The 26371-nt window shown below is 55.0% G+C and overlaps 1 protein-coding gene across 2 annotated transcripts in view; it reads left to right on the top strand.

Moving 5' to 3' along the window:
- QSOX1 (quiescin sulfhydryl oxidase 1) overlaps positions 1–26371 on the top strand; it is a 40891-nt gene that overhangs the window by 8051 nt on the left and 6469 nt on the right. For both annotated transcript variants that reach the window (XM_070473982.1, XM_020868836.2), the window contains exons 2-10: positions 1838–1938; positions 9814–9859; positions 10345–10447; positions 12799–12889; positions 15496–15641; positions 17524–17658; positions 19655–19784; positions 24125–24247; positions 25039–25186. In XM_070473982.1, the coding sequence (XP_070330083.1) occupies positions 1838–1938; positions 9814–9859; positions 10345–10447; positions 12799–12889; positions 15496–15641; positions 17524–17658; positions 19655–19784; positions 24125–24247; positions 25039–25186 (1023 nt within the window). The remainder of the gene's footprint in view (positions 1–1837; positions 1939–9813; positions 9860–10344; positions 10448–12798; positions 12890–15495; positions 15642–17523; positions 17659–19654; positions 19785–24124; positions 24248–25038; positions 25187–26371) is intronic.

The following is a 26371-nucleotide window of genomic DNA, read 5'->3' as shown; positions in this document are numbered from 1 at the left end:
CAAAAGGCTGCCCTTCTGTTCCAGGGGAGCCAGGAGCTCCCTAAATGGGGTTTGATGAGATGGGAGGACGTTGGGGAAATGGCATCACAGGCTGGGGCTCACCTGTTTCTGCAGAACACTTCCATTCATGCCCCACTCCCCCATCTTCACCCCTCCCTCCTGCTGGGATTCGGTGCTAAGAGACTGCCAACCAGAAAGCAGAGGGAGGAGAGGGATGGGGAGGAAGTGGGCATTGCCTCTGGCCTGCCTCACAGTGCCCAGACCCCCTCCCTTGTGTCACCCCTAGAAGGACCAGCTTGGCTGCTCTGAACCTTCAGAGCCTTTCCTTTGAGGGCTGGGTCAGGGTATGCAGTGGTATCCTGCCTCTTCTGTCATGGAAGTGAGGGTGACCCTTCTCCTCTGGGCATAAAAAGTTCCTGGGAGATCCTACGGTTTTTCAGATGTCATAAGGGACAGCTCTGGGGTGAGGTAAGAGGTCCCTGGGTCTTGGGGATGTTATTTGGATATTAGTTTCTGTCATTAATGGGTACTGTGTGGACTGCCTGTGTCAACCCCCCACCCCACCCCATCCTGTGCCCCAGATGGGAGGTGAAGGGCCCTGTGGGGAAGATGTGGGCTCCCCGAATCCCTGGGTGGGCTTGCTCCTCCCCTCACTTGCCCAGAAATGCCCATGCTGCAGGGTGCTGTGGGAGTCAGCCCAGACCCCCTGTCTGCATGCCCATGCTGGCCCCTGCCTACCTCCCAGCAGCGCTGCCTCTCCAGCCGGCCTGGTCTGTGTACACAGCCTCACAGTCCACCTGCTCCTCGCCTGCCCACCCCATTCCCTGGTCCCCTGGCAACTCGATGACTGTCAAGGCTCCCCTTGACTCCCACCTTTCCTGCTGGGCCCCTGCATGGTCCCCAGGGCTGGTCTCTCCTGTGGCCACACTCCTCCAGGGCCCCGTGCCACTCCGCATGGCACCACCCTTCCATTGCCACCTCATGGTCTGTGCAGCTTCATGTGCCTGTCTTCCCGTATGACAGGAGCAGCCTCACCATAACGTGGCACTTTGGTGGGTACTCTGGGGGCACCTGACCTGAAGCCAGAGCTCACGAGGCCTGCCTGGTTGATGAGTTTGTTTTCTGTTTCTCAGATCCTGGGCTGCGGCCCAGATCGGTGCCATGTTCTCTCTGCCAGCAAGTTCCAGCAGAGGGAGACTCATGGCCTGGGGCCTGACGAAGGAGCAGGGTGCCCAAGCAACTGGCCTGGGCAGCTGCTCGACTCCTTCCAGACCTGGCCTCAGGGCTTCTTTCCCAGCGGCTCTAGATCCCAGGTGTCTTCACCCACCTCCTCTAGACTTCTGCCTTCATCTCTGGTTGGGAAGCCGCTCCTCACTGCCCTATGTCCCACCCACCCAAATGGGGCTGACAGCCAGCACCTTTGGCCACAGAAGCCTTCACCGAGGGTCCACTGGGGAATTCAGAACTCCAGAGGCATGCTCTTCACCCTTCTGGAGCTGACCCTTTCTAGAGGCCAGCAGGGGCTGAGGCAACATCCCAGAGGCTTTTCCCCAGGAGGGCCAGTCTGGTCTCACACCTCCCTTCAGCCCCTGTGTCCCTCCCCCACCCCCGAATAATGGAGAGACACAGATTGCCGTCCTGAGTAGGCTGCTGGTCTAGGTAACTGTGCCCTAAGCACAGGCTAAATGCAGAATAACCCAGCTATCTCAGAGGCCCTTTTTTGAAGAAGGGGTGACCATTCTCCTTAGAGCTTCTGGGACAGGTGTCATGGGCATTGGTGGGGATGGATTGTACTTACCCAGGGTTTTTTTTTTTTTTTTTTTTTTTGTCATTTCAGATTGGAGGCCGGCACTGAATCTCGCTGCCCTGGACTGTGCTGAGGAGACCAACAGCGCAGTTTGCAGAGATTTCAACATCCCTGGCTTCCCGACCGTGAGGGTATGTGACCGGGAGGGGCGATGCAGACCTGGCGGGGCAGAGTCGTTGGAGCACTTTGCCAGCTGCCCCGTGCTTCCCTGGCATCTGCCTGGCTGAGCTCCGTGGGGGTCCTCCCAGGCTTCTGGGCCTGACCTGCTTAGATCCCAGCCCTTGGAGTCCTGTGCTTTGATGAGACACCTTCTCTAGAGGCAGAAAGGCATGTGAACTGGGAGGCAGAAAAGAAAGAGGCTCACTTGGTATGTGACCTTCTCCCCTTTATAAAAAGGGAGAAGGGGCTGTGTGTTGTCGTGTTGGGACCCACAGATTTTCACTGTGAAAAGTGATCATCCCCTAGGTTGGTGAGAGCTCCCAGCCCCAGGAGCCTCTTTCCAATCAACTCCTCCCCCCACCCCCACTGACCTCCCAGGCTTAGAGGGCTGATCTCAACCATGTGAAACCAGGGTTTAGGCTCTGACACACCTGGGGGCAGGATCAGACTCAGGGACCTCATGGTCTCCCCGACAAGGACCCGGGAGACACTGGTAGGCCTCATCCTCCTCAGGCCAGTGCCTTAAGCCAGAGTGGCTCGGAAGTGACCTGTCGGAGAGTTTTAGCCCCATGCCTCAGGCTGCAGGGATACCCATCACGGGAATCGTCACACCCGACACATGACGGCCCGTCACCCGGCTCTGGCTGCAGGCAGCATGAGTGCTCTGATGAGACCTTGCCTGCCCACTGCGGGGCATCAACCACTCAGCATCTGGACGCCTTCCAAGGCTCTCACGTCGGAGGCCCTGGGAAGCCAAGAGCAGCACCTCCTCAGGGCTCAGGTCCGGCTGTAATCCAATTAGTTCTCCTCCAAATGAAAGAATCCACATCTCTCTCTCCAGCCACAGATAATTAGCCGGCTCCCCCCAGACTGGCATCTAGAAAAGCAGTTTCCTCTGCTTCCACTAGGATTAAGCAGGAAATGCCTTTGAAGACTGAAAAGTCAAGCTTTGTCCCCAAAACAAGAGAACTCTGAGTTCAGGGGCTTCAGTTGCCAGGTGGAACTGTGAACCATATCTGAGCCAGAGGACACCCGGAAAATTCCTCTGGAGAGCAAGACCCTGGGTTCCTCCAGCCACGTCCAGCTCTGAGTCCACGTTCTCTTCCAGCCATTTCCAGCTCTGAGTCCATGAGACGGTCCTGTTCTCATGGCTGGTGACCTCCTGCTGGGTTCAGGGTTTCTGTGGCCCAAGAGAGCTCCCTCGTGCACTCCTGTTTACCACTTAGGGTGAGGGCCCGAGCCCCCATTCCACTGGCCTGGGAGGTGTCCTGAGCCAGCAGCTGCTGCCGTTATCATTTAGAGGTGGCAGCAGAGACATTATCTATCAACCATCTCTTTTATGTTAAAGATTCCCATGTGGGGCCGCTGCCCTATCCCCAGCCCCAAGATATGTAACTTGAAATATTCAAAATTATTCTCCAGGGGCAGCATGAAGCCTTCTGTTCTTTCTGCTGAGTCAGGGCAAGCAACGCCTCGTGGGAAGCTGAGGGAAAGAGTCAGGGTGACGGCAGGAGTCCCTGTTCATAGGCCAGAGTTTTGGTCTCACTGAGGGCTCTGCACAGGGGTCCAGCCACCACCCAACCCCCGGGAGGAGGGTTGGTGATGGGCCTGTGGCCAGGTTGGGACCTTCTTGGGGGGTTCCACGTGGCCTGGCACCTGGGACATTCTGTTTCTGTCTGGGAGAGGCTGGGGCTCAATGGGTGTGAAGGAGGTGGCCCAGCTACACCAGGAGATCCAGAGCTTCTCGGCGCCTACCCAAGTCACGCAGCACACGCAGCCCGAGTGCCTCAAGTGATTCATCATCTCCCCAGCCGCCCAGCTGGCTGTGGGAGGGGTGCTGGGAGGGCCCCTGAGCTGGGCTCCCTGATCTCTCCCTGCCTCCACACGGGCAGCGCCAGGCCGAGCCAGGCGGGGCTGGTAGTCACCTATCCATTTCTTCAGAACTCCAGAGACCAGTGTGGTGACCTCTCAGCCTCTCCCAGGCAGCCTGCAGTTCAGCTTTGGCAGGAAGAGGCACTCGGTGGCCTGTCCTCAGAGCTCTGGGCCAGGGCGCGTGTAGCTCTAGCTACTGATGCATCTCAGCTCTAAGGCCCTAAGCAATGACTTTCAAATCTTGGTACTGTGGCCAGCAATATTTACAAGGAGATCCAGAAGTCAGTTTGGATCCGTTATCCCTAAAAGCAGTCGTTTCATAAAACAATATTCTTAGTAAGTGCAGTATACAGTGATATTTTCTATTCTTTTATTTAAAAAAAAAATACTGGCTGTGATTCACTAAGTTGATTTTACAGCTTACTGCTTCTAGTGTTTGGGAAACACTACTCAGATTCCAAATCTCCAGAAATTCTGGCCTACTGAGAGCCCAGTGTGCCTGTGAGCAGTGCAGAGCCCAGAGGTGGCCCTGGCTGCCAGCCGGCCAGAGAGACAGCCCTGGTCCCCTGGGGACTGGAGCCTGTCCTCGCCCCACCCATGAAGGCTGAAAGCTCTAAGATGATGAACAAGCGGGAGAGAGAGTGTTGCTGGTGTAAAGGGGACAGGCCACCCCCCAGTGACGTGTGTCATTGTCCCTTTCCTCTGCTTCCTGTCCCTTGTCACCCTGAGCAAACAGCTTCCACCAGCCCATCCTGTTCAGCAAACAGCTGGCCCTGCAGGGCGGGCCAGCTGCGTCAGGGCCCCATCAGACAGGAGCTTGTGCCCAGCTGGAAGAGAAAAGAGGCGAGGGAGGGAGAGGGTAGCTGGAAGCAGGTTCTGGCTTGTGCTTGGGGACCTCGAGGCTGGAACCTAGGGTCAGGGAGGCTTTGCCATGAGTCATAGGAGTGCCCCTCAGTGGGTAATGGAACATTGCAGCCAAGGGCCTGGCTGGGATCCAGATTACAGGAAGCAGCAGCCTTGCGTGGGAGCAGACAGAAGTCTTCCCTTTGCAAGATTCTGAGGAGATAATTGACACGAGGTCAAGTCTCGGCTCCCCTGCTTACGGCTTACTGTGACTCGGAAAGTTTGCTTAACAATGCTCTAGCCACCGGCCTCAGTTTCCTCGTCTGAAAAATGGGATGATAATGTCTCCCTAATAGATTGTTGCCACGTGTGAAATGAGGTCTTACCTGTGAGAGTGCCAAGGCACTGCAGTGTTCACCAGAGTTCCATGAATCATAGTGGTCTTCCTTCTGGTTGCCCATGGGCTTGTGGTAGCCCCTCCGTGATGCCTCATTTGAGGCAGTCCATCCACCAGCGGCTGTGGAGTGAGCGCTTTCTGCGGATACAGCCCTGTGCTCACCATTGCAGGGAGGCCAGACGTGTAAGCCACAGTCAGAAAGATAAGCGAGGCCTGCCAGACCGGAGAGTGCTGTCCGCGGAGCACCGGAGCACCCAGCTAGTTGCCAGGCAGGGAGCGACGCGTCCATGGTGAACGCAGGGGGAGTTTGGGCTCACTGGACTCTCCCTCCTTCGTGTGGGAGGAGGAGCACCCAGAGGAGGGGGACTTCCGCAGGGGGCGGAGGACAGATCAGGTTTGGCTGGGAGGGAGGAGGAGCATGGGCAGGGGAGGATGTGAGCGCAGAGGCTGTGGGCAGACCCATGTGGTGAGTTGAGAAGGCTGATCCGGCTGGAGCAGAGGCTCCTGTGGGTGCTGAGGCAGGGCCTCCGGAAGGAGGGAGCCCAGGGATGGCCCGTCCTGGAATTCAAGGCTGGAAGTAGGGGTTGCAGTTTGGGCTGTTATTTTACGTGTCTTTTGTTAGATGGTGAGATGTCAGGGATTGGGGGACAGGACTCAGAAAGATGTCTCCAGCCTGTCTGGAAAAGGAGATGGGTCCCCTCTCGGCAGTCACTCACACTCTCCCAGGCATCTCCTCCACAGACAGTCCATAGGGTAGGAACCGTTAAGCTCATGCATATCTTACAGGCTCGTTGTAAGATATTTGGAGGTTATTTGCCTTGGAACTTGTTTCAAAGGCTTGGACTCAATGCCACTGATGGTTGCCACTGGCAAATGTACTTCCTGCTTAGCCTTATTTGCCCCCTGGGAAGGCAGCTGTTCCTGGATAGGTTGGCAAAGACCTGCCCAAGGCCATCCGGTCACCCGCCTTTGGGGAGATCCCCATGGTTGGGGAAGGCAGAAACTCCTGGGCAAAGTGTTGAGAGGAAAGGGACTGGGTGCTGGCTGCTCCTGGAGGAAAGAAAACTCACTGCTGGCATCTTAATGGCCTGTTTCCAAGGAAGGTGGTGTTTTCCCTTGGGTACGGCACACCCCTCCAACAGCTGACTTAATAAGGATGCATATTAATAAGAGGACAAAAATGTGCCCTGACTCGATTTTAATGTGATTTTTACATGAGCTTCCAAGCTGATCAAAGGGCAGAGGTTCTCTATTCAAGTGAACAGATATCCTTTGAGTGTTTCCCTGTCCTTGACACTGTGCCAGGCACTGTGGGGCTTGTAGAGGTGAGGAAACTGTCGTCCTGTCCTCCCAGTTGGGAGGCAGATGGGTGGAAAGTTCAGGTTCAAGTTCATCATAGCTGAAATGTAAGAAATGGGGGGCAGTGGGAGGTAGGTGTGTTTGGGGGCAGATCCTGGAAGCCCTCAAATGCTGTGATTTCGGACTTTATTCCTTGGCAGTAGGGCGTGATGGAAGGGCTTTTTAGGAGAAGTGACATGATCAGACCAGAATTATCCTTTAGAAATCCATGCAAAGTGGCAGTGAGGGTGATGGCTGGAAAATGAAAAGATGGAGCATATTACTGTTTCTGGAGCCTGGGTTGGCGGCACAGATAGAGACAGTTGCAGTGGTCCTGGAAGTAGGTGGTAGGCCCTACTCTGGACAAGGCATCTGGTCTTGAAGACGACAGAAGAGGTATCAAAAAAGTCACGTTCACAGAACACAGGGCTTGGGGGAGAGGGAGATCCTGGGTGGCAGGGAGGAGCTGGGTGAGATAAGAAACCTGGGTCGAGAAACAGGTTGGGGGAGGGGTGACTCAGTCTCCCAGAGTGTGTATGTATTGGGGGAGGGGTGCCGTGACATCTGGAAGAAAGAGAAGTTAAGACAGGTGAGGATCTGAGACAGGGTTCAGGTCACAAAGCGTTTGGACAAAGTAGATGACATCAGCAAGGGAGACAAATAACGGGTTTGTCTGTCCATTCACCCGTTTATTCACTCATTCATTCAAAAGCAGAGATTGAGCCCCTCGTTTGTGACAGTACCTCCCTGGGCTTTTTAAACAGAAGAGTGCCACGGTCTGATGCCCGGTGGGAGGAGAAACGGGCTGGAGATGGCAAGGGCCATGGGCACAGGGGAGGAGCCCAGGACGAGGCTGAGACAAGGGCGAGGGGAAGGCCGTGAAGATGGACCACGAAGGCCTGGGTGGTGTCAGGCAAACCAAGGGAGGGTGATGACATGAGGTGGAGATGGAGAATGTCAGGAAGATGTGGCCCAAGAAAACCCTGGCCGAGGGGAGGAGAAGCAGGCAGTAGTAGCATCAGATACTGCGGAGAGAGTAGGAAGGGCTGGAAGGTCACTGGACGGCCAAAGAGAAGGTCAGCCTAGCTTTCCTGGAGCCCTCACAGCTGAGTCATGGGAGCCGGAGCCACAGCCGGCTTCATGGGAAGGAAGAGGACACTGTCTTGAGAAATTTGGCAGTGCAAGAAGATGGGGCATGCCACACCTGGAGAAGCCTCTATTCCCATCCTTCATCCCGTCCTGTCCCTTCTCCTTGTTTTAACTTTAAAAAAAAATAGATTTGAGTCTATTTGTAGGCTTAGGGAAGGAGCTGGTAGACTAGGGGAAAGGTGAAAGACAGAATGATCTATAGGAAAAAGTTCCTCTGGAGTGTGAGGTGTGGGAAACAGCACTCCGGTGGTGACAGTGTTCTGCGAGGTGGCTGGGACAGAAGGGACGGCTGTGTGAGGGGGGCTCTTAAGAGTTCCTGCAAGCCCCTAACTCAGGCCCCTATCTGACTTCCCGCTGCCCAGGGCTGCGGCCTTCAGAAGGCTCAGCTCGGGTCTGGGGGGCTCCTGTTTGATGGAGGTCATGCCAACCCCCTTTCCATAAGGCCCCCACTCAGATTTTGGAGAGCTGATGGTTGAAGAAGAGTCATCATACTCCTCTTCAGTAACGGACAATAGCAACTATCGCCACAGAAAAGCCACACGGCTTAAGGCGTCATGGCGTCAGTCATGTTTTTACTCCTGTGGAAGCAAGTTGAAGTCTGTCCTGTCTGTACAAGGACCCCATCACTCTGAGTAACTGCAGCTGTAGAGGCTAACCTCTGGAATATTATTTGTGAGCAAACCAAACCCCCAGTAGGTACATCTTTTATTTTGTTTCGGAGAAACAAAATCAGCCTATAACATGCCCTCTCTACTTGATCTCATGTCATAAGCCTGGAAGAGTGTGCTCATTTTTACAAGTATAAGGATGGCATATAGTTTTCTTAATTCAAAGTATATTCAATATCTACAAAGAACACTATTAGGGAATATAAGTGGCATGTGTCAGTGAATGGTTTTCACCCAGAATAGAAGTTTATATTAATGCTGTAAGTAGAGAGAGGATAAAATAGGGTCCAGGTGAGGTCAGCAGGAGCAGACTGCAGGTGGGGAGAGGTGCGTGCCTTCTCCACATCTTTATTAGTCACGGAGGAGAGGTGGGCAGGTGGCCTCCACATTTTAGTTTCCTACCTACAAATGGCTAGAACAGACAGGTCCAGCTGATCGGTGTTTCCTAGTATTTAAAAGGAACAAGGAAAGGGGATGATGATGTTAACATGTGTTGATTTCTTGCTGTCTGTACCAGGTACCATGCTAAGCACTTTAGTTGTCATTGAATCGTCACAGTTCTCCAGGGTCAACAGTGTCATCCTCATCTTAAAGATGAGAAGGTTCAGAGAGGTGAACAGATTGCCTGAGGTCACACAGCAAGAGCGTAGCAGAGCCAGGCCTTGAACCCAGGCCTGCACTCAGCCACCAGCTTGGATCAGGCCGAACGGCCATGCTGTTGGAGACAGAGGCCCAAGATGGCTACAGGTAGCCCTGAGGTTAGGGACCTCAGGCAGAGACCTCTCCCCAGCCTCCCAGTTAAGTAGCCACCTGTCAGGACAACTGAACCCTGTTCCCTCCTGAGCCCAGGCCAGAGTTCTGGCTGCTCTCTAACACTTAGACGGGAGCCTGGGTTCTGAGGTGCCATCCTCTGTCCTCTCTCTCAAAGGGGTGACAGGCTGGCCCTGAGTGTCATGTGAATGGGGAGAGTTAGCCTGGCCCATGTGTAACAAGGCTTGTTCTCTCAGGGGCTCAAGCCTACCCTTCAGTAGGACCGAACTGGAGACGCCTCCCTTCTGGAGTGTCTGCCGAGGCAGGCCGAGAGTTCTTGGGGGCCAGAGACGCCAGCCTCCCTGCCCCCTTTCCAAGATAAGGAGCCAGGACAGAGGGCCTCCAAGGGCTACTGACATTTTCCAGGGTGGGGGTGGGGTTATGAAGTGACTTCCCTTTATTTTTTTCAGACGGGCCTGCATCGTTTATTCACAGAGGAACTATTTTCTAGTCCTACGTGCTGGGTCCCTGGGCTTTGTAGAAACAGGCCACCTCCAGTCGAGTGTCTGAGCCACAGCTTCCCCGGGTGCTCCAGGGCTGTGGGGGCCAGGGTCAGGCGCAGGACACTGGGAGGAGGAACCCAGGTCCTCTCCAAGAGCAGACACCTCCTCCTCTCATTTTACAGACCGAGAAACTGAGGCTCACAAAAGTTAAGTCATTTCCTCACAGCCGCCCTTTTTAGTAAACAACTGGGCCACAAACGCAGACCCAGCTGTCGCGGCTGTGGTGCTCAGAGCTCCACTGACTCCTGCCTGTGTGTTTGTTTCCAGTTCTTTAAGGCCTTCTCCAAGACCGGCTCAGGAACCACGCTGTCAGGTGGGTGTCCCGGCTCTCGGAGTCCCATTGGCACTCTCCGCGTCTTCCTCTCCCTCCTTCTCCTGGGCTTCTTCTGTGGGGAGAGAGAGCCCGGCTAGCTCTGCAGGGGGAGGAGGGCCCCAGTCAAAGCCAGAGGGGTGACCTCCTGAACGTGCCCTCCCCAGCCAGCCTGGGAGATACCTCTGGGAAAATGGGGTCAGGTGTTCCTAGAATAGCCCTTGTGTCAAAGTGGGGTGGGCACCCAGAGGGGCAGCCAGACAGTGTGCGGAGGGCTCTTGGGGTGGTCTCTCCTGCCCTGAGGGATGGGTCCCTCTGCCATGCTTAGGGCCGGGGGGTGACCCCCACCCGCCTCATGTGGAGGGGACTGGCACGTGCTTCGTCTTGCTCAGAACTAGCCTGTGTGCTGGGCCCTGAGGGAAGCTGGGATTTGCACCCTTCTCATCCCCCGCCCCCCTCTCGCTCCCCCATCCCATCGTCATTTACAGTGGCTGGAGCTGATGTGCAGACGCTGCGGGAGAGGCTCATCGATGCACTGGAGTCCCACACTGACACGTGGCCCCCGGCCTGTCCCCCACTGGAGCCTGCCAGGTAGTTGGGGCTGGGGTGGGCCCGGGGCGGGGTGACAGGAAGGCAGGCCTGGCAGTGAGAGGGCGGTGGGGACAGCAGGGCCAGGCAGCAGCTTGGGTCCTGCTGTTGCCCGTGCTGTGGGCCAGAGCCTGGAGCTGCTGGGAGCAGCTGGCGGAGGGCTTCCCGTTGCTGGAGAAGCCCTGACTTCCTGGGGCTGACGGGGGTGAGAGGGCCCACCCCACCGGGTGGGAAGGAAAGGATGGACTGGGGTTCTCCAGGTCATACCTGCTCTGCCCCTCACAACCTATGCTCAGGAACCTTTGAGGAATGAGACAGGATGTCACACAGTCTGACGCAGGGAGGGTCCCTGAGAGGGTGGGCGTGGGGAGGAAAGAGGGAGACCAGACGCCATTTAGAGGAAATGGGACGGGGAACTGAGAAGCACAAAGCCCCGTCAGATGAAGGTGCGCCTTTGCTGAGCCGTGGCTGTGCCTGGGGCGGGGGGGGTGGGGTACTGACTGTGCACCCCAGCCCCCCAACCCCACCCCTGCGCTGCGGGGCATCTGGTGGCTGGGATTCAGGCAGCCTTTCAGGATTGCCTCTGTTCTAGGAAATCAGGATAACAGGGTGCACAGTGTCTGACCCTGACTCCCCCATGAGGGAGACAGGGAGATTGAAAACACGAGATCCTGCCCTTCTGGATGAGAACTCCAGATAGGAGACAGCCCACCTGCGGGGCCAAAAAGGAACAGATGCAAGGACCAGCCAGGACTGCTGGAGGTGCCCAGCTGTGGGACACAGTGAAGGTTCCGGGGGCCGAGAGGGCCTCAGGAGGCAGACACAGGCTTAGCGCAGCCTAAGTGTGTGTGCTGGTGTCTTGAAAGCTGAGGCCCTGCGGAGAGATTGTGTTTCCAAGCGTCAGTGGCTGTTGAATCCAAGTCACAATGATTCTTTTATCCTCTTTCCCAATTCTTCATCCTCCCAGAGAGCCTCCCAGAGACCCTGGACTGAATATCTGGTCTTGGTGCAGTTCGGGGGTTCCATAAGCAGACCCCCTCTCTGCAGGAAACACCCAGGCCAGCCTGTATACCCTGCTCCTCACTTCTGACATTTCTCAATGACTGTGTCTCTATGTCTCCCTTTCCCATACCCATACTTCCCTCATGGTGCCTTTCCAGCCCAGAGGGATCTCAAAAGAATCAGCTGGGTAAACCTGCCAGCCTCTCTCAAAGTGACCCTTCTAAAGAGTGTTAGGGAGGAGGCAGAGACGTGTGATGGAAGGTGGGCTGCCTCCTCCAGAAGTGTGAGAGGGGATGAATGGGGTGGGGATGGGCTGTGTGGACAGCAGCCTGCAGGGCCTGCTCTTCTGCCAGCCTGGGGGACGCCTGCTACCACCTCAGCAGCTGTCAGCATCCATCCACCCACTGGGGTACACTCTGGCCCCCACGTCTCTGGCATGTCGTTTTTACCGTCACTAGGCTGGAATCCATTGGTCCCAAGTTGCACCTTCAGTTTGGAGGTAACCAGCTGTTGTGTCCTTGGATCCAGAGAAGGGAAACAGATCATCAGTTTGAGGATAAAAGTAGAGGCCATCATGTCCTGTTATGTGTCTGAGGAGGTTCTGCTTTTTAATTGAAATGAGGACACAGATTATTTTTGTATTATGTAATTGTTTTCTGTTGAAACTCTGCATTTTAAAAACACTTTATATCTTAATTCCTTTGATTTTGGGGGGAATAATAAAATTTGACTTATAATTTCCACATTTTTCCTGGGACCTTAGTTTCCTTGTCTTAAAATGAGGAGGTTAAAAATCTTATGATAAGGTTAAATGGCTTCTAAGATTTCCTGCACCCAGGACTTTCTGATTTTTTAATTCCTCTTTTATGCCTGCTACAGGAGAGGAAAAAGCAAATCTCCCAGTTGGTAGTGACTTGGCACAGACTAAGACTTGTGTCTGATAGCTAATAAACACCAGTCTCTTAGGGGACCAATAAAAACTGCAGTTCTAAGTCTGAGCCGTACCCTGGGCCAGAGCACAGAAATAACTGGTCTCAAAGCTCGCCTCCCCAGGTCTCCTCCCTAGACTGCTCATACTCACTCCTGACTCTGCAAAAACAACCCAAATAACTTGGTGAAATGAACCAGCCATTAGTTTAGGTTTAGGTAACAGAGAGAATCTTTTGAGAATCAATGTTTGGTTTGCTCCTGCTGGAAGGCTGGTATGGAGACTTCTGCAAAGCCTTGTGTGAAAACAGCAGATGTGTGTGGCGGTCCCCACAGTACTGTGTCTGCCAAGACTCTGGCTGTCACCAGCAGTTTTGCTTTATTCTCACCACAGAAAGAGTGACTGCCAGCGGTGTCTCTTGCAGGCTGGAGGAGATTACTGGATTCTTTGCAAGAAACAATGAAGAGTACCTGGCCCTGATCTTTGAAAAGGAAGGCTCCTACCTGGGTAGAGAGGTGAGCTGCCTGCAGGGTTCCTGCATCTCCTGGATAGACATTGGGAGACAGAGTCTAATGAGTTCAAGAGCAGGGCTGATCCTGTGCATGTCTTAGCCCAGCACTGGCCTTCCCCCTGCTGGCGGAAGCAGGGGAGTGTAGGAGCTGGACCTTTCTGTTTAAAGCTTTTTTGTCTGTTTTGATCTTCCTCTTGGAAACTGAGGGCTTCCCAGATGGCTCAGTGGTAAAGAATCTGCCTGCCAATGCTGGTGATTCAGGAGACTCGAGTTCGATCCCTGGGTTCAGAAGATCCCCTGGAGGAGAAAGTGGCAACCACTCCAGTATTTTTGCCTGAGAAATCCTATGGACTGAGGAGCCTGGAGGGCTACAGTCCATAGGATCGCAAGGAGTTGGACACGACTGAGCATGCACATATGCATGGAAAATGAAAATGATAACACTTTCTGTTTATTAAGCCTTGCTATATTGCTGACACACTTAGTTGCTAATTTTTCTAATTAACAAAGATGGTCAAATAACAGGCCGAAAATCACACAGCCAGTGAGTTGGTAGAGCAGGACTTCAAACCAGGTCTGTCTACCTCCAAAGCTCATATTGTTCCTATGCTACCCTGCCTCCAAAGAAGTGGAGTAACAAATTGGGGGGAGAGAACCTCAAAGAGCATCTAGTCCCTCTTGAGGACCTGGGGTCCCTTCCCAGGTGAAGCAGATACCAAAGTCAGGCTGGTTGGAATCTCCACTCCAACATTTATGATCAGAGGTCCTCAACCTTTTTGGCACCAGGGACTGGTTTTGTGGAAAACATTTTCCATTTTCCATGAAGGGAGGGGATAGTTTCAGAATGATTCAAACACATTTCACTTATTGTGCACTTTATTTCTAATCTAATGCTACTGCTGATCTGACAAGAGGCACCAGTCTGCAGCCTGGAGGCTGGGGACCCCTGACTTATGTGATACGGCTGTGATCATGTTACTCAACTTTTCTGATCTCATTTCCCTGTCTTTGAAGTGGTGATAATTACCTTTTGTCAGAGAGTGGTTGGGAACAGCAAGTGAGACAGCATAGGAGAAGAACACAGATGAGTAGCTGGCAAAGAGTATGAATTTTATAAAGATCCATCCCCAGCCTGATGTATACAGCCCACTGTTCTGTCACTGCATCATGGACTTCTCAGGCCCCTGGGCTTTTTCCAGGTGTAGAGGTGGGACAGGCCAGTGCCCAGGAGATGTTCCAAGGCAGTGCAAGGAGATAAGGAGAGAGGGGATGAAATTAAACACCACTGTTGGCTCTGGATGGTTTTCCTCCTGAAACTCACCAACCACAGTAGAGCACCCTGAGCTGTCTTCAGACCTCTCAGCCTTGAGACGGAAAGCATGGAGGTGGGAGGAGCAGGGAACTTTGCTGAAGGATGCCTGGCCCTTCTGGGGTCCCCTTCCACACCTGGGGTCATGCCTGTAGAGATGATAGATGAATGTTCACTGGACTAGCTCTCCCCACTATACTCCCTCCATCCCTCTAATAAGCAGGAGCACGGGTCTCATGTTCATGCAGAGGCGCTCAGGGATGGGTGGTTTGAGAGGCAGGAGGACACACTGGCCAAGAGCCCTGGCTCTGGAGGCAGATTGACTTGGGATTTCTAGCCCAGCTCAGGCACTTGCTAGCTGTGTGATCTGATCACGTGATCTCACTGCTGAGCTTCAGCTTCTGCCTCTACTGTACATAGGAGTTTGATTTTTTAAACAGATACTTAACATATGTACTATTTACTAGTCCTTATTAGAAGCATTCAGTCTTCTTAACAGCTCTTGGAGGGGGGTATTATTACAGTTTTGCAAGTAAGGAAATTGAGTCTGGGAGAGATTTAGTCTGATCGGGCCAGGATTTAAACCCAAGCAGCCATGGTATTCTGTGCCACCTGGCTTAGTCTCCTAGCAGTTGTTCCTATATCATAGTTTATGTTATTTTTAAAGATTAAATGAAGCAATCTATATATAAAACATAATACATACTCAAATACTACCTAATATTATATTTCTCCTTCTTAATGCTAGTGCTAAGTCAATTCAGTCGTGTCCGACTCTTTGTGACCCTATGGACCATAGGCTTCTCTACCCATGGGATTCTCCAGGCATTAGTACTGGAGTGGGTTGCCATTTCCTCCTCCAGGAGATCTTCCCAACCCAGGGATCGGACCTGCGTCTCTTACATCTCCTGCATTGGCAGGCGGGTTCTTCTTCTTAACTCTTTCTAAAAATAAAACCATGTGTCTCAGTGCTTTTCTGATTTGGGACATAGATAGAAAGTCTTACAAATATAAAAATGAAACCACATTTTATTATGCCTTTTGTAATTCGTTGGAAAGAAATTTACATTAAATTGGGATTGTTCTCAAAGATTCGAGATGTGTGGTCTGCACAGTTCCGAGGCGGCAGTGTTTGCACGCCTTGCTGTGGGTTGGATGTGGTTGGTGGCTGTCACTCATCACGAAAGCCTACTCTTGGGAAGGTTGAGAGTCTGGCTGGAGCACAGCTGTCACCCAGGTGCATGCCCAGGGCTCCCTCTGCCCAGTGGCCGCCCCGCCCTGATGTCCCCCTGTCTCTGCAGGTGACGTTGGACCTGTCGCAGCACCAGGGCATAGTGGTGCGCAGGGTCCTGAACACGGAGCGTGATGTAGTGAACAAGTTTGGTGTCACCAGCTTCCCATCTTGCTACCTGCTGTCTCGGAACGGCTCCTTCTCCCGGGTCCCTGCGTGAGTGTCTCTCCACCCGTCTCCCCCATCCGTCCCTGTGTTTCTCCTTTCTTCCTGCCTGGAGAGGCCGCCAGCCTTTCACAGGGGCTGATGAGTTCTTTGTCTTGCAAGTCTCCTGAGGAGTCCCTGGGCAAGCAGGGAGCACCCTCTGCAGGAGGTGCAGATGTCTGCCTATGGCAGGGTAGGGGGGTCTACAGCCTGAAGTCGGGGCCAAGGGCGCTGCACACACACCTCCGCCCCCCAGCTCAGCAGTCCAGGCCCAGGTCCCTAGTGCACTCAGCACCCAGCCAGCGCCAGTGCTTCTGCACCAACCCCACCGCAGCCCTGGCCCTATTCCCCACCCTCCTCTCTTCCCAGACAGACTCCTTGGCAGGCTGCGGGCCTGGCAAGCACTCAGCTATGCCTGACCCTCCCTCCCTTTGGTTTTCTAATTGCAGAAAAGTTCATTAGGAGCCAGACAATAGTCAGTTCCAAAATGCCAAGAGAAAACAATCAGGCCAGCCGCAGCCCCTCTGTCAGGCTCCCGCTGCTGAATGGCCTGTTAAATGGCACCAGATGGTGCCTCGGTGCCCTCCCCGGGCAGATGATTGATGTCCGCCCGGCCCCGCAGGCAGGAGCCCGAGGGCCAGGGAGACCGAGGCCGGCCCGAGATGTCCAGTGAGCCGCTTCTCGGGGCCATCCGTGCCATCCCGCTCTGGGGCCGGGCAGTGTGGCCCCTGGTCCTCCCGGTCACCCGGCAGCATGGGGCCAGGGCTCGTCAGGAGCGCGGCCGGAGAGGAGGCAGGATGGGAGCGGAGGCATTGTTTCCGCTCTTGGAGTTGTTGAAGGGGAAAATGGTTTGTGACGATGCTGCTTCCGAGCCATCTGCTCATTGATCAACATCGGGCTGGGACAGTGGAGTGGAAAGCAATGTTTCTTGATGCTGGCTCCCCCGGGGAGTCCCATCACATGGCTGGGCTTCACGTCCTTCCCTCCAGTGGCCCCAACCAGGAGGCGTCACCCGCCCCTCAGGACTCCTCTTTATGAGAAGAGACAGGGAAATCAAAAGGATTGGAAGAGACGAGAATTTCAGTGGTTTGACGGGTTGTGGCTGTGATTTTTTTTCAAAGTCAAGTCTCAAACTTCCGTTGACCTCCTTGGGGCGTAATGTCGCCTCTGGTACCTTGGAGCCAGCTTCTGCACTTCCTTGAGGCCACACACGCCCCTCTGTATCTTTGGTCTCTGGGGAGGATCATCAGACCCACCATCCCGTCTGCAGCCAGAAGTAGCACTCTCCCCAGAAGCCCCACCGGCTCTGAAAGTGCCCTGTCCCCCACCCCCACCTCTCTGGGGCAGGTCTAGGAATTCACAGGCCCAGCCTCTTTCCCAAGTGGAATTTTGGCTTCAGACTGGTGTTAAGCAGACTTAGCACAGCATGGCCAGTGAATAGAAAGGTTAACGTGAGGCGGGGGTGCCTTGCTTTTGACCTCACTGAGGATAAGATCAAACCAAGTTCAGGTATTTCTTTTTCTTTCTTTTTTTTTTTTTTACAGTTTGAAAAGACTTTATTTTTTTTTACCCTTTTTTTTTTCCATTTATTTTTATTAGTTGGAGGCTAATTACTTTACATCATTGCAGTGGTTTTTGTCATACATTGAAATGAATTAGCCATGGATTTACATGTATTCCCCATCCCGGTCCCCCCTCCCACCTCCCTCTCCACCCGATCCCTCTGGGTCTTCCCAGTGCACCAGGCCTGAGCACTTGTCTCATGCACTCAGGTATTTCTTAATAAACATTTTCATCAGGGGAGTCACCAGCCTTCTGTCTTGTCCTGAGTTAGCTCTGGGGTCTCACTCCTCTGCGCTCACTGCCTCTCTCCGGTGATTCCCTTCCCTCACAGGCTTACAGAATCCAGGTCTTTCTACACCACTTACCTGCGGAAGTTTTCCGGGAGCACCAGGGGGGCTGTCCAGACCACAGCTGCGCCAGCCACCACCAGCGCGGTAGCTCCCACCGTGTGGAAAATTGCAGATCGGTAAGACCTCGCCTCATCCCTTCCCCTCTCCACCTTCTCCTTGGATCACAGCACCCCAGGCCCACCCCTTCCTTCCACACACTGTTCCTTGTCACAAGCGTGACTCCAGAGGGCTGGCCTTGGCCTTAGGGGGACCTGGGCTGCTGGCAGAGTCTTTCTGCTGGGGCAGCAGCATCTGATGACTGCATTCTTCATGATGGAATGCATACTTTCTGATGCATTCCGTAAGGAATACTTTCCGCATTCCTTAAGCTTAACTCTATTCAAGACCAAGTAGAATCAGCTTGGGAGGATGCTATGCAGCCTCCAAAACAACTTCCCACCCAAGCAATTACTTCTCCAGTACAGATTTTTGAGTGCCTGCTATGTGCTAGGCACCAGGAATACTGATTGTGCAGGGCAGATATGGTCCCTGCCCAGAGATTACAGTCCTTTCACAGCATCCCTTCTAGGAAGGCACCTGACCTCACTTGAATGCCTCTGGGGTCGAGGAGCTCACTACTTTTCTTCAGTATAGTCAGTATCTTTGTGCACAGCTGTAAGCACAAGGAAGCTGTTCTTCTCTCTCAGCCTCTTCAGGTCCGCCCTGGGGGTAGAATTTCTGCCTGTACGGCAGGGAGATAGGGCTGTGGACTCCTGCTCTGGCCCCCAGGAGTGTACCATGTGGAAATGGCTGAGCAGGAGGCTCAGAGCTGAATCCAAAGGGTAGCCTCCTGTAGGGGGCTGCACAGGAGAAGTGGGAGTGGGGTCATCAGACTCCAGGAAGGATTTTGCATCCCATCATGAGGGACTCTAAGGATGGAAAGTGCTAATGGAGAGTTATTTAGTAAATCAGGTGAGTAGGAAAGAGAAAGTGAGTGTGATCATTATAATTATTCAAATTGTAATTCTTCTGATTATTCAGATTGCTGGGATGGCTGGCACTTCTAGCCACATGTGCTGGGCTCTGCTCAGTGCTTCTGTCCATTAACTCCTTTAGTCGGGGGCCACTCCTTGATGCAGAACACAGGAACGGAGAAGGAAACTGAGACCCCAGGACAGAGAAAGGGAGCAGAGAGAGGGGACTTGGGCAGGAGGGTAAAGCGCAGGTGGCCAGAGTGCCCACCCATCAGCTGATCTTGCTGGTTCCCCACCACCCTGGGAGGCAGGTGGGGCAAAAGTTCATTTTACCTGTGAGATCACTGTGGCTGGAGAGGTGGGTTGAGTTGCCCAAGCTCCCAGGGCTAGCCCACCATAGAACGAGACCAGAACCCAAGGGTTAGGAGGCAAGGGTAAAGAAGCAGCCCGTCCTTCAGGGCCCTGGGCCCAGATCCCACGAGAGCAGTGATGGGCACAGGGTGAAGCAGCCAGCGTGGAGCCTGCAACCCTTCTCCCAGGGCTGGGGTCAGCCCAAGAGGTGTGAGATGGATCCCCACCTGATGCCCATGGTCTGGAAGCTGCAAGAACAGCAATCAAAATAACTGGAAACCCCACTTCCCCATTTCCAAAACCCCAGTCTCATCCTTGGCAGGCAGCCAAACCCAGGGTCTTTCAGAGGGCCCGGCTTCTCCAGAGCCATGTTGTGTGGGTGCCCCGGTGGGTCGACTCGTCTGCCCCTTGGAGTCTTTGTTCGGATCAGAGCATGAAGCTCAGCCTTCTCGTGGTCTTCTGTGAGTGCTAGGAGGGGCGGGGCGTGGGCCTGCAGAGGGAAGACCCCACCCTGTGCCAGGAGCTACCGAGGTTTTTGTACGTGTGCTTTTGTTTAATCCTCTCAGCAGCCTACCTGTGAGCAAGTTGTTACTATCCCCATCTTACAGATGAGGCTTTGAGGCTCAGAGACATTAAGTAATCCACCCAGGGTCACATAGCTAGTTACTGGCAGAGCCAAACGCGAGTGTGTAGGACTCTGACCATCGGGAGTGCCTCCTCTTCCCTCCCTCTGGCCCTGGGTGCTCCTCCTCCTGCCTGCCCCAGGGTTATCACCCCTTTCTCTCCCTGGCTCCCTCTGGGTCCTCAGCTCCAAGATCTACATGGCTGACCTGGAATCCGCACTGCACTACATCCTCCGGATAGAAGTGGGCAAGTTCTCCGTCCTGGAGGGGCAGCGCCTGATAGCCCTGAAAAAGTTCATGGCAGTGCTGGCCCAGGTGAGCGGGGCCCTGGGGCCCCTCATTCAGCAGCTCCACTCGGGGCCCATGTGCATCCCTGCAGGCCCGTGCTATGCCCGCCTGGAGGAGTCAGCCCAGCCCCTCCCTCTGGAGCTCATGGTTGGGTTAGGATCTTTGGACCCACCAGCCGTCCCAGTCACACGCCCCCCAACCCCACGGGACAACCCCCTTCCCCTGTGCAGGGAGGTGGGTGGGACATGGGGCCGGATGCCCGGGGGATATTCCCATTTGCGCACATCTGCCTGCCTGAGTCCTCCACCTCAGGCCGAGCCTGGACTGTGGCCTTTCACTCCCTGTCGTGATCAGTGGGAAACGAGAAGCCGTGGACCCCGCAGTGAAGGAATGAAGGCTTCTCTGAGTCTCTACTTTCCCCTCTCAGGCTCAGAGTCAGAGGTAGCTCCCTGGCCTTAGCCATGCCTTCCTCATCCCTCTGTGGTCTCCTGCCAGCATGGCTCCTCCTCGTAAGTAGCCATGTAAGTGCAGCTGCTACTTGCGGAGGACCTGATGTGTATCAGGCATTTAATCCTCTCGGTCTCACTTCAGGGTGGCGAGTACTACACCCCTTGGGAGGTGCAGGTTACCCAAGTGACCTGCCTTAGGCCTCCCGGGAGGAGGTGTCATGGCCAGGGTTTGAACTAAGGTTCCAGGTTCAGTCCCCTGGAGAAGGAAATGGCAACCCACTCCAGGATTCTTGCCTGGAGAGTCCCATGAACAGAGGAGCCTGGCAGGCTATAGTCCATAGGGTCGCATAGACACGACTGAGCAGCTCAACACAGCACAGCTCATCTGAGCTGGCTTCCCTGGTGGCTCAGGTGGTGAAGAATCCGCCTGCCAATGCAAGAGACCAGGGTGCGACCCCTGGGTTGGGAAGATCTCCTGGAGGAGGAAATGGAAACCCACTCCAGTATTCTTGCCTGGAGAAATCCCATGGACAGAGGAGTCTAGTGGGCTACAGCCCATGGAGTTGCAAAGAGTCGGATACTACTGAGCAACTAACATACACACACACACCTCCAGGTTTAGAGCTGGGCCCTTTCTCTGCTGTGCTCCTTACACACACACACACACACACACACACACACCCCTCTCCAGGTTTAGAGCTGGGCCCTTTCTCTGCTGTGCTCCTTACACACACACACACACACACACACACACACACCCCTCTCCAGGTTTAGAGCTGGGCCCTTTCTCTGCCGTGCTCCTTACACACACACACACACACACACACACACACACCCCTCTCCAGGTTTAGAGCTGGGCCCTTTCTCTGCTGTGCTCCTTACAGACACACACACACACACACACACACACACACCTCCAGGTTTAGAGCTGGGCCCTTTCTCTGCTGTGCTCCTTACACACACACACACACACATATGTACACACACACCCCTCTCCAGGTTTAGAGCTGGGCCCTTTCTCTGCCGTGCTCCTTACACACACACACACACACACACACACACCCCTCTCCAGGTTTAAAGCTGGGCTCTTTCTCTGCCACACTCCTTCCTCGTCTCTGAAGATGAGATGCCAGCTGCCTCCTCTCTCTGCACCTGCCGCCTCCTCGCCTCCTCCCTCCCCTCACCCTTCTCTGTGGCTCCAGGCCCCCTGCCAGTGCTGCCCTACTTAAATCCCAAGGCTCTGGCTGCCCAGGATGCTGAGTCAGATGCGGGCTCCGTCCCCTTCAAAGGCTGACTGCTGACTCAGCCGCCCTCGCCCCGGGGGCAGGTCTGAGCCCCTCCTTCTGGCGCAGGTCTGGGGCAGCTGGGGCTCCCTCTGGGGGTGGTCTGCACCTCTCCCTCGGGAACTGCTGTCTGCCTAGCCCTTCATCCCGCCTCACCAGACCTGGCCTGGTCCACTTGGCTTAGTGACAGGCAGGGGTGGTCACACCGAGGACCCTGTGAGGTGGCGAGTGCGTGTCACCATGCCGTTCCAGTCTCAGCCGAGACAGCCTTCGGCCCCTCTCAGGTGTCCCATGCAGACTGGGCCCCTGTTCTTCAGCCCCGTCTGATCATAGAGCCATTCCCCACCAGCCCTGAGAGCCGCTTGGTCCTCAAGTGGCTGAGGCCCGGGGTGGCTGGCCCAGAGAATCAGGAGAGGGGAGGAATCCTGGAGTAGTTCTGTAGGCTGTCTTCCTGCTCGACACGTGAGGAGGGGCAGCCAGGAAGCTGGGAGGCACCCCCTCACCCCACAGCCCAGTCCTCTCTGAAGAACTCCTCCCAGCGGGGCTGTCACCCGAGTGCTGCTTGCGTCTCTCAGCTGGACTCAGAGCTGCTTTTGGTTTGCACCCCCCCCCACCCCTGTGTGAGGGAAAAGGAGTCGACCCAGGAAAGTCCTGACCAGGCAGAGGCTTAAGTGCTGCCCACTGAGCTTCTGCCTTCAGCAGCGCTGGAACTGAGTTTGGGGTGAAGTCCTCCCTGCCAGAAGACATGCCCCTCCGAGCGGAGAGGGCTGGCCCTGGGGCAGAGGCAGACTGGAGGTGGGAGCTGTGGGCCAGAGGGCAGGCTCGGGGGCCTCTGAGCCCAGCATCACAGCCCCTGACACTGCAGAGACTTCTGGCCCTGCCCTGTGTGGTTGCTTCTTCCTAATAGCAGTAATGGGAGCAGCTACCATTCCTTGAGGGGCTTCCCAGGTGGTACGAGTGGTAAACAATCCGCCTGCCACAGCAGGAGATGCAAGAGACTCGGGTCTCTGCGTTGGGAAGTTTCCCCTGGAGTGGGAAATGGCCTCCCACTCCCAGTATTCTTGCCTGGAAAATTCCATGGACAGAGGAGCCTGGTGGGCTGCAGTCTATGGGGTTGCAGAGTCGGACATGACTGAGCACAACATGCCATTCCTTGAGCTCTGACAGGGTGTCTGACTGCAGAGTGCTCCTTTGTGCTTTAGCTTATCTGTATTTCTCAGAGTAAAACTCCATGGGTGGGTGCTAGCATCGTTGCATCACACGTGTGTCTGAGCTAACCGTCACTCTTGCCCACTACGTGCCTGGGGCACCGAAGAAAGCCTGGAGGGCATAGAGCTCCCTCCGCCTGCTCAGCCTTGGGGACGTGTCGGCTGTAGGTCTGCCCTGCGGTCCAGCAGGGATCTCCCTGTTCCCTCACGGAAGCAGCTGGCAGAACTGGCCACTAGGTGGCATGTGGTCACCAGAGTTTCCCTGCTCCCAGCACAGGCTGACTCCCTGCGGTCCAGAGCCCCTTAATTCATCCTTCCTCCTGACACCGCGGCCTTAGAGGGCATCATCTTTCCTAATCAGGACAGCGGGTGAAGGTCAGTGAGAAATGCTGACTTGAAGCTGTAAATTTGTGTTGAGAGCCCAGAGGCCGGTGTGAGCTGACCGAGAGGCAGCATGTCAAGGCACAGGATTCTTTCTGGCCATTTCTCCTGCTGGGGGACCGTGTCCTGCCTGGAGGTTTGATAAGAACACACCATGGCTTCCTCAGAGGACTGGATCCTTTGGCAGGTTTTTCTGTTTCGGGATCATTCCTGTCTCCAGCTTCCATCTTCTTACAAATGCTTCACTGTGCTCTGGTCCCTCAAGTTTCTCCATATTGTCCTCCTGACCTCCTTGGTGATTTTTCTGACCTGCTCTGCTATTGCAGCCCCCTCTCTGCTTCCCCCACCCTGGGTATGCCCGTGCGTGTGCTCATGCGTGCGCGCACACACACACACACAACACATCCATCTTCCTCCCTGGAGTCCTTGTGGTTTTAAAGTGCTGATACTAATCAGATTTGAGTTGACTTATCTTCAGAGTAGCTTTTCCTGCTCCTCAGAGCCCACGGGGAGTTCCCATCAAGATTTGGATCTCGGCTCTGGCCCCTGATCTGCCTGGTCGCCACTGGCAGCCCGTGGAATACAAATGAAAGGCCATTTGCCAGCCCAGCCCAGCTGGTCAGTTCACTAATCAGCTGCTCTATCAGAAGATTACCTGAGCAGAGGCCCGTGTGGTCTAGAGGTCCCAGCCACCCTGGGCAGTGACACAGGTGCTCTGGCTTCCTCCCAGTGGGCGTGTGGTCAGGGGTCAGGGCCCCAGCCTGCAGCTTGAAGTCGGGGGCAGCCTTGAGGGCCCAGCCCCCCTGAGCGCTTCTGCCCAACCCTCCACCTCACCTTCCCAGGTGTCCCAGGGCAAAGGTAGTGAGTGAGGAGCCCACATCTGGGTGTTTTTTTTCCCTCACATTTGGGTCTTAGGCAGGATGTTTTTCTGGTGCGTTTGGAACATTCCAGAAAACTACCTCAGCCCCCTTCCACCTGCCCCCACTGCCCTCCCCAGGGGAACTCCCAGGGAATTGCTTCTCACTGTCTGCTTATCGCTCCCATAGTACTTCCGCGGCCGGCCCTTAGTCCAGAACTTCTTGCAGTCCATGAACAACTGGCTCAAGAAGCAGCAGAGAAAGAAAATTCCCTATGGTTTCTTTAAAAATGCGCTGGACAGCAGGAAGGAGGTGAGTCCGGGAGGCAAAGAAGCTCTTCTCCATGTTCCATATCTGTGGGAGCAGTAGGGGTCCACCTTGTCCCGTCTGACCTTCTCACCAATCCGTATTTAGGAAGGAGGCCGTGATCTTGGTTGGGTCCTTGCGTTGGTCATGAGTGAACCACTGTCTGTTGAGCTCTGTCTCTCCAGACCTCACTTAATCTTCACAACATTAGTGGAAGGCAGATACTGTTCCCATTGGGCAGATGGAGAAGCAGAGGTCAAGATACTGTGTGTGTGTCTGAGGTCACACAGCCAGTAAGTAGTTAAGCGGGGCTTTAGAGCTGGTTGTGAGACGCCCCTGGTGGGAGAGCTTTTTAACCACAGCCCTCTGTTGCCTGCCGGGCTCAACACAGCTTCTCTCCAGGGGCGCCTTCTGGGCTCCTGCTGTCCCCGCTGTCTGCACAGGTGGGCACGTCAGCCAGCAGCAGAGGTGCAGAACCTCACAGACGTGGGGGGGGGGGGTGGGGGTCAAGCCTGAAGGATGCTTAGAGATGAACCGCTCATTCTACAGAGGGGGAGGTGGAGGCTAGAGTAGGGACATGACTTGGTCTGTGTCACAGTCTCTCAGCCCTCCCGCTCGTTTGATGGATGCCACCCGGGGAGGGGAAACGCCCACCTCGAGGTGATAGACTGAGGAAGGGACTGTTTGTGTCAGGGCTGCGTGCAGACCTGCAGTCTCCTGCAAGCCGCTCTCCTCACTCGCCGCACAGCTCCTGTTTCTTCTCCGCACGTGCACTCACGCGCCTGTGTGTCCCCTAGGGCACTGTGATCGCGGAGAAGGTGAACTGGGTGGGCTGCCAGGGGAGTGAGCCGCATTTCCGGGGCTTTCCCTGCTCCCTGTGGATCCTGTTCCACTTCCTGACCGTGCAGGCAGCTCAGGAAGGCGTAGACCACTCTCAGGAAACAGGTGAGTGGAGGCCCGGGCAGCCCCGTGCCTCAGCCCACCCCTCCCACCATCTGCTGGCGCCCTGCTGCAGGCCTGAACTTAGGGGAGTCTGCGTTTGCAGCTGCTGACACATGATCAGTGTGGACCCAGAGCAGGGAGGGCCTGGGGGCCACTCTGTCCTGCCACTCCGTCCTGCTCATGGCTCCCACGGTGATGCCTCACAAACTCAGGGGTGTGAGGCTGCGCCCTGGCTTTCTCAAAGCCACAAGTTTGCTGTATTTTTACTCTTCATGAAAGAGATCTGGTTCTATTTTTTATACTCCTGTAAAGAAAAAAAATGTATATCTTCTTCACAATTTATGCAGCTAATAACGTGGACTCTGAACAACTTTACTGTGTTTCCCCCTGAAAAAATCATTTTCTAGGGGAAGCTGGGGAAACCTTGTCCCCTTTGCAGCCTGTTTTGTCCCCAAACCGTGCAACTGCTCTCCATCACTCACCCTGCCCCACAGCCACACGAAACGACTGAATGGGTGGGCACCCAGTTCAGTCCCTGTTCACTGAGGGACCAGGCTCACACCAGGCCCTCCGTGGCCCAGCCTGGAGGACGCAAAGGTGGGAGAGATGTGCCCTGCCCCCAGTGGACTGTGAGGCAGGTGGGCACAGGGCTGACAGGCAATGTGCCAGGGCCCAGGGGCAACGGGGAGAGGAGGATGTGCAGGGGTGGGGGAGCGAGGGAGTGCTCCACGCTGTTGGGAAGGCAGGACTTGGAGGTCAGTGAAGGGGAAGACGGACGGGAGTCCCGGACCGAGGAGATGGCCTGTGTGGGGACAGAGGGAACTGGAGGAGCGGCCGGGCGTGCGGCAGCCAGCTGGTCTGTCAGCCACAATTTACAGAGCATTTCTGAAGAGCCAGGCCCCGCGCTAGGGGTGGGGTAGAGCGGTGCTTGCAGTGAGACATCCCTGCCTCGAGGGGACAATATTCCAGTGGCAGGAGACAGACAGTAAACACACAGATAGATCACTTCAGGTGTGATGGTGGGTCTGTGAGGAAGACAGAACCTGTGGTGGTCCATGATGAAGGCGTTGGCAGGGTGGGTTCTACGGAGGCTTCTCCTTGGTTTTGTAGATGGCCGTCGTCTCCCTGGGTCATCACAAGGTCCTCCCTGTGGGTGTTCTGGCTGTGTCCCCAAATGTCCCCTTCTTA

The sequence above is a fragment of the Odocoileus virginianus genome, chromosome 11 (assembly GCF_023699985.2).
Source record: "Odocoileus virginianus isolate 20LAN1187 ecotype Illinois chromosome 11, Ovbor_1.2, whole genome shotgun sequence".
Classification (NCBI taxonomy): Eukaryota; Metazoa; Chordata; class Mammalia; order Artiodactyla; family Cervidae; genus Odocoileus; species Odocoileus virginianus.
The sequence above is the reverse complement of the archived record's forward strand: the minus strand, read 5'-3'. Positions and strand labels throughout refer to the sequence as shown.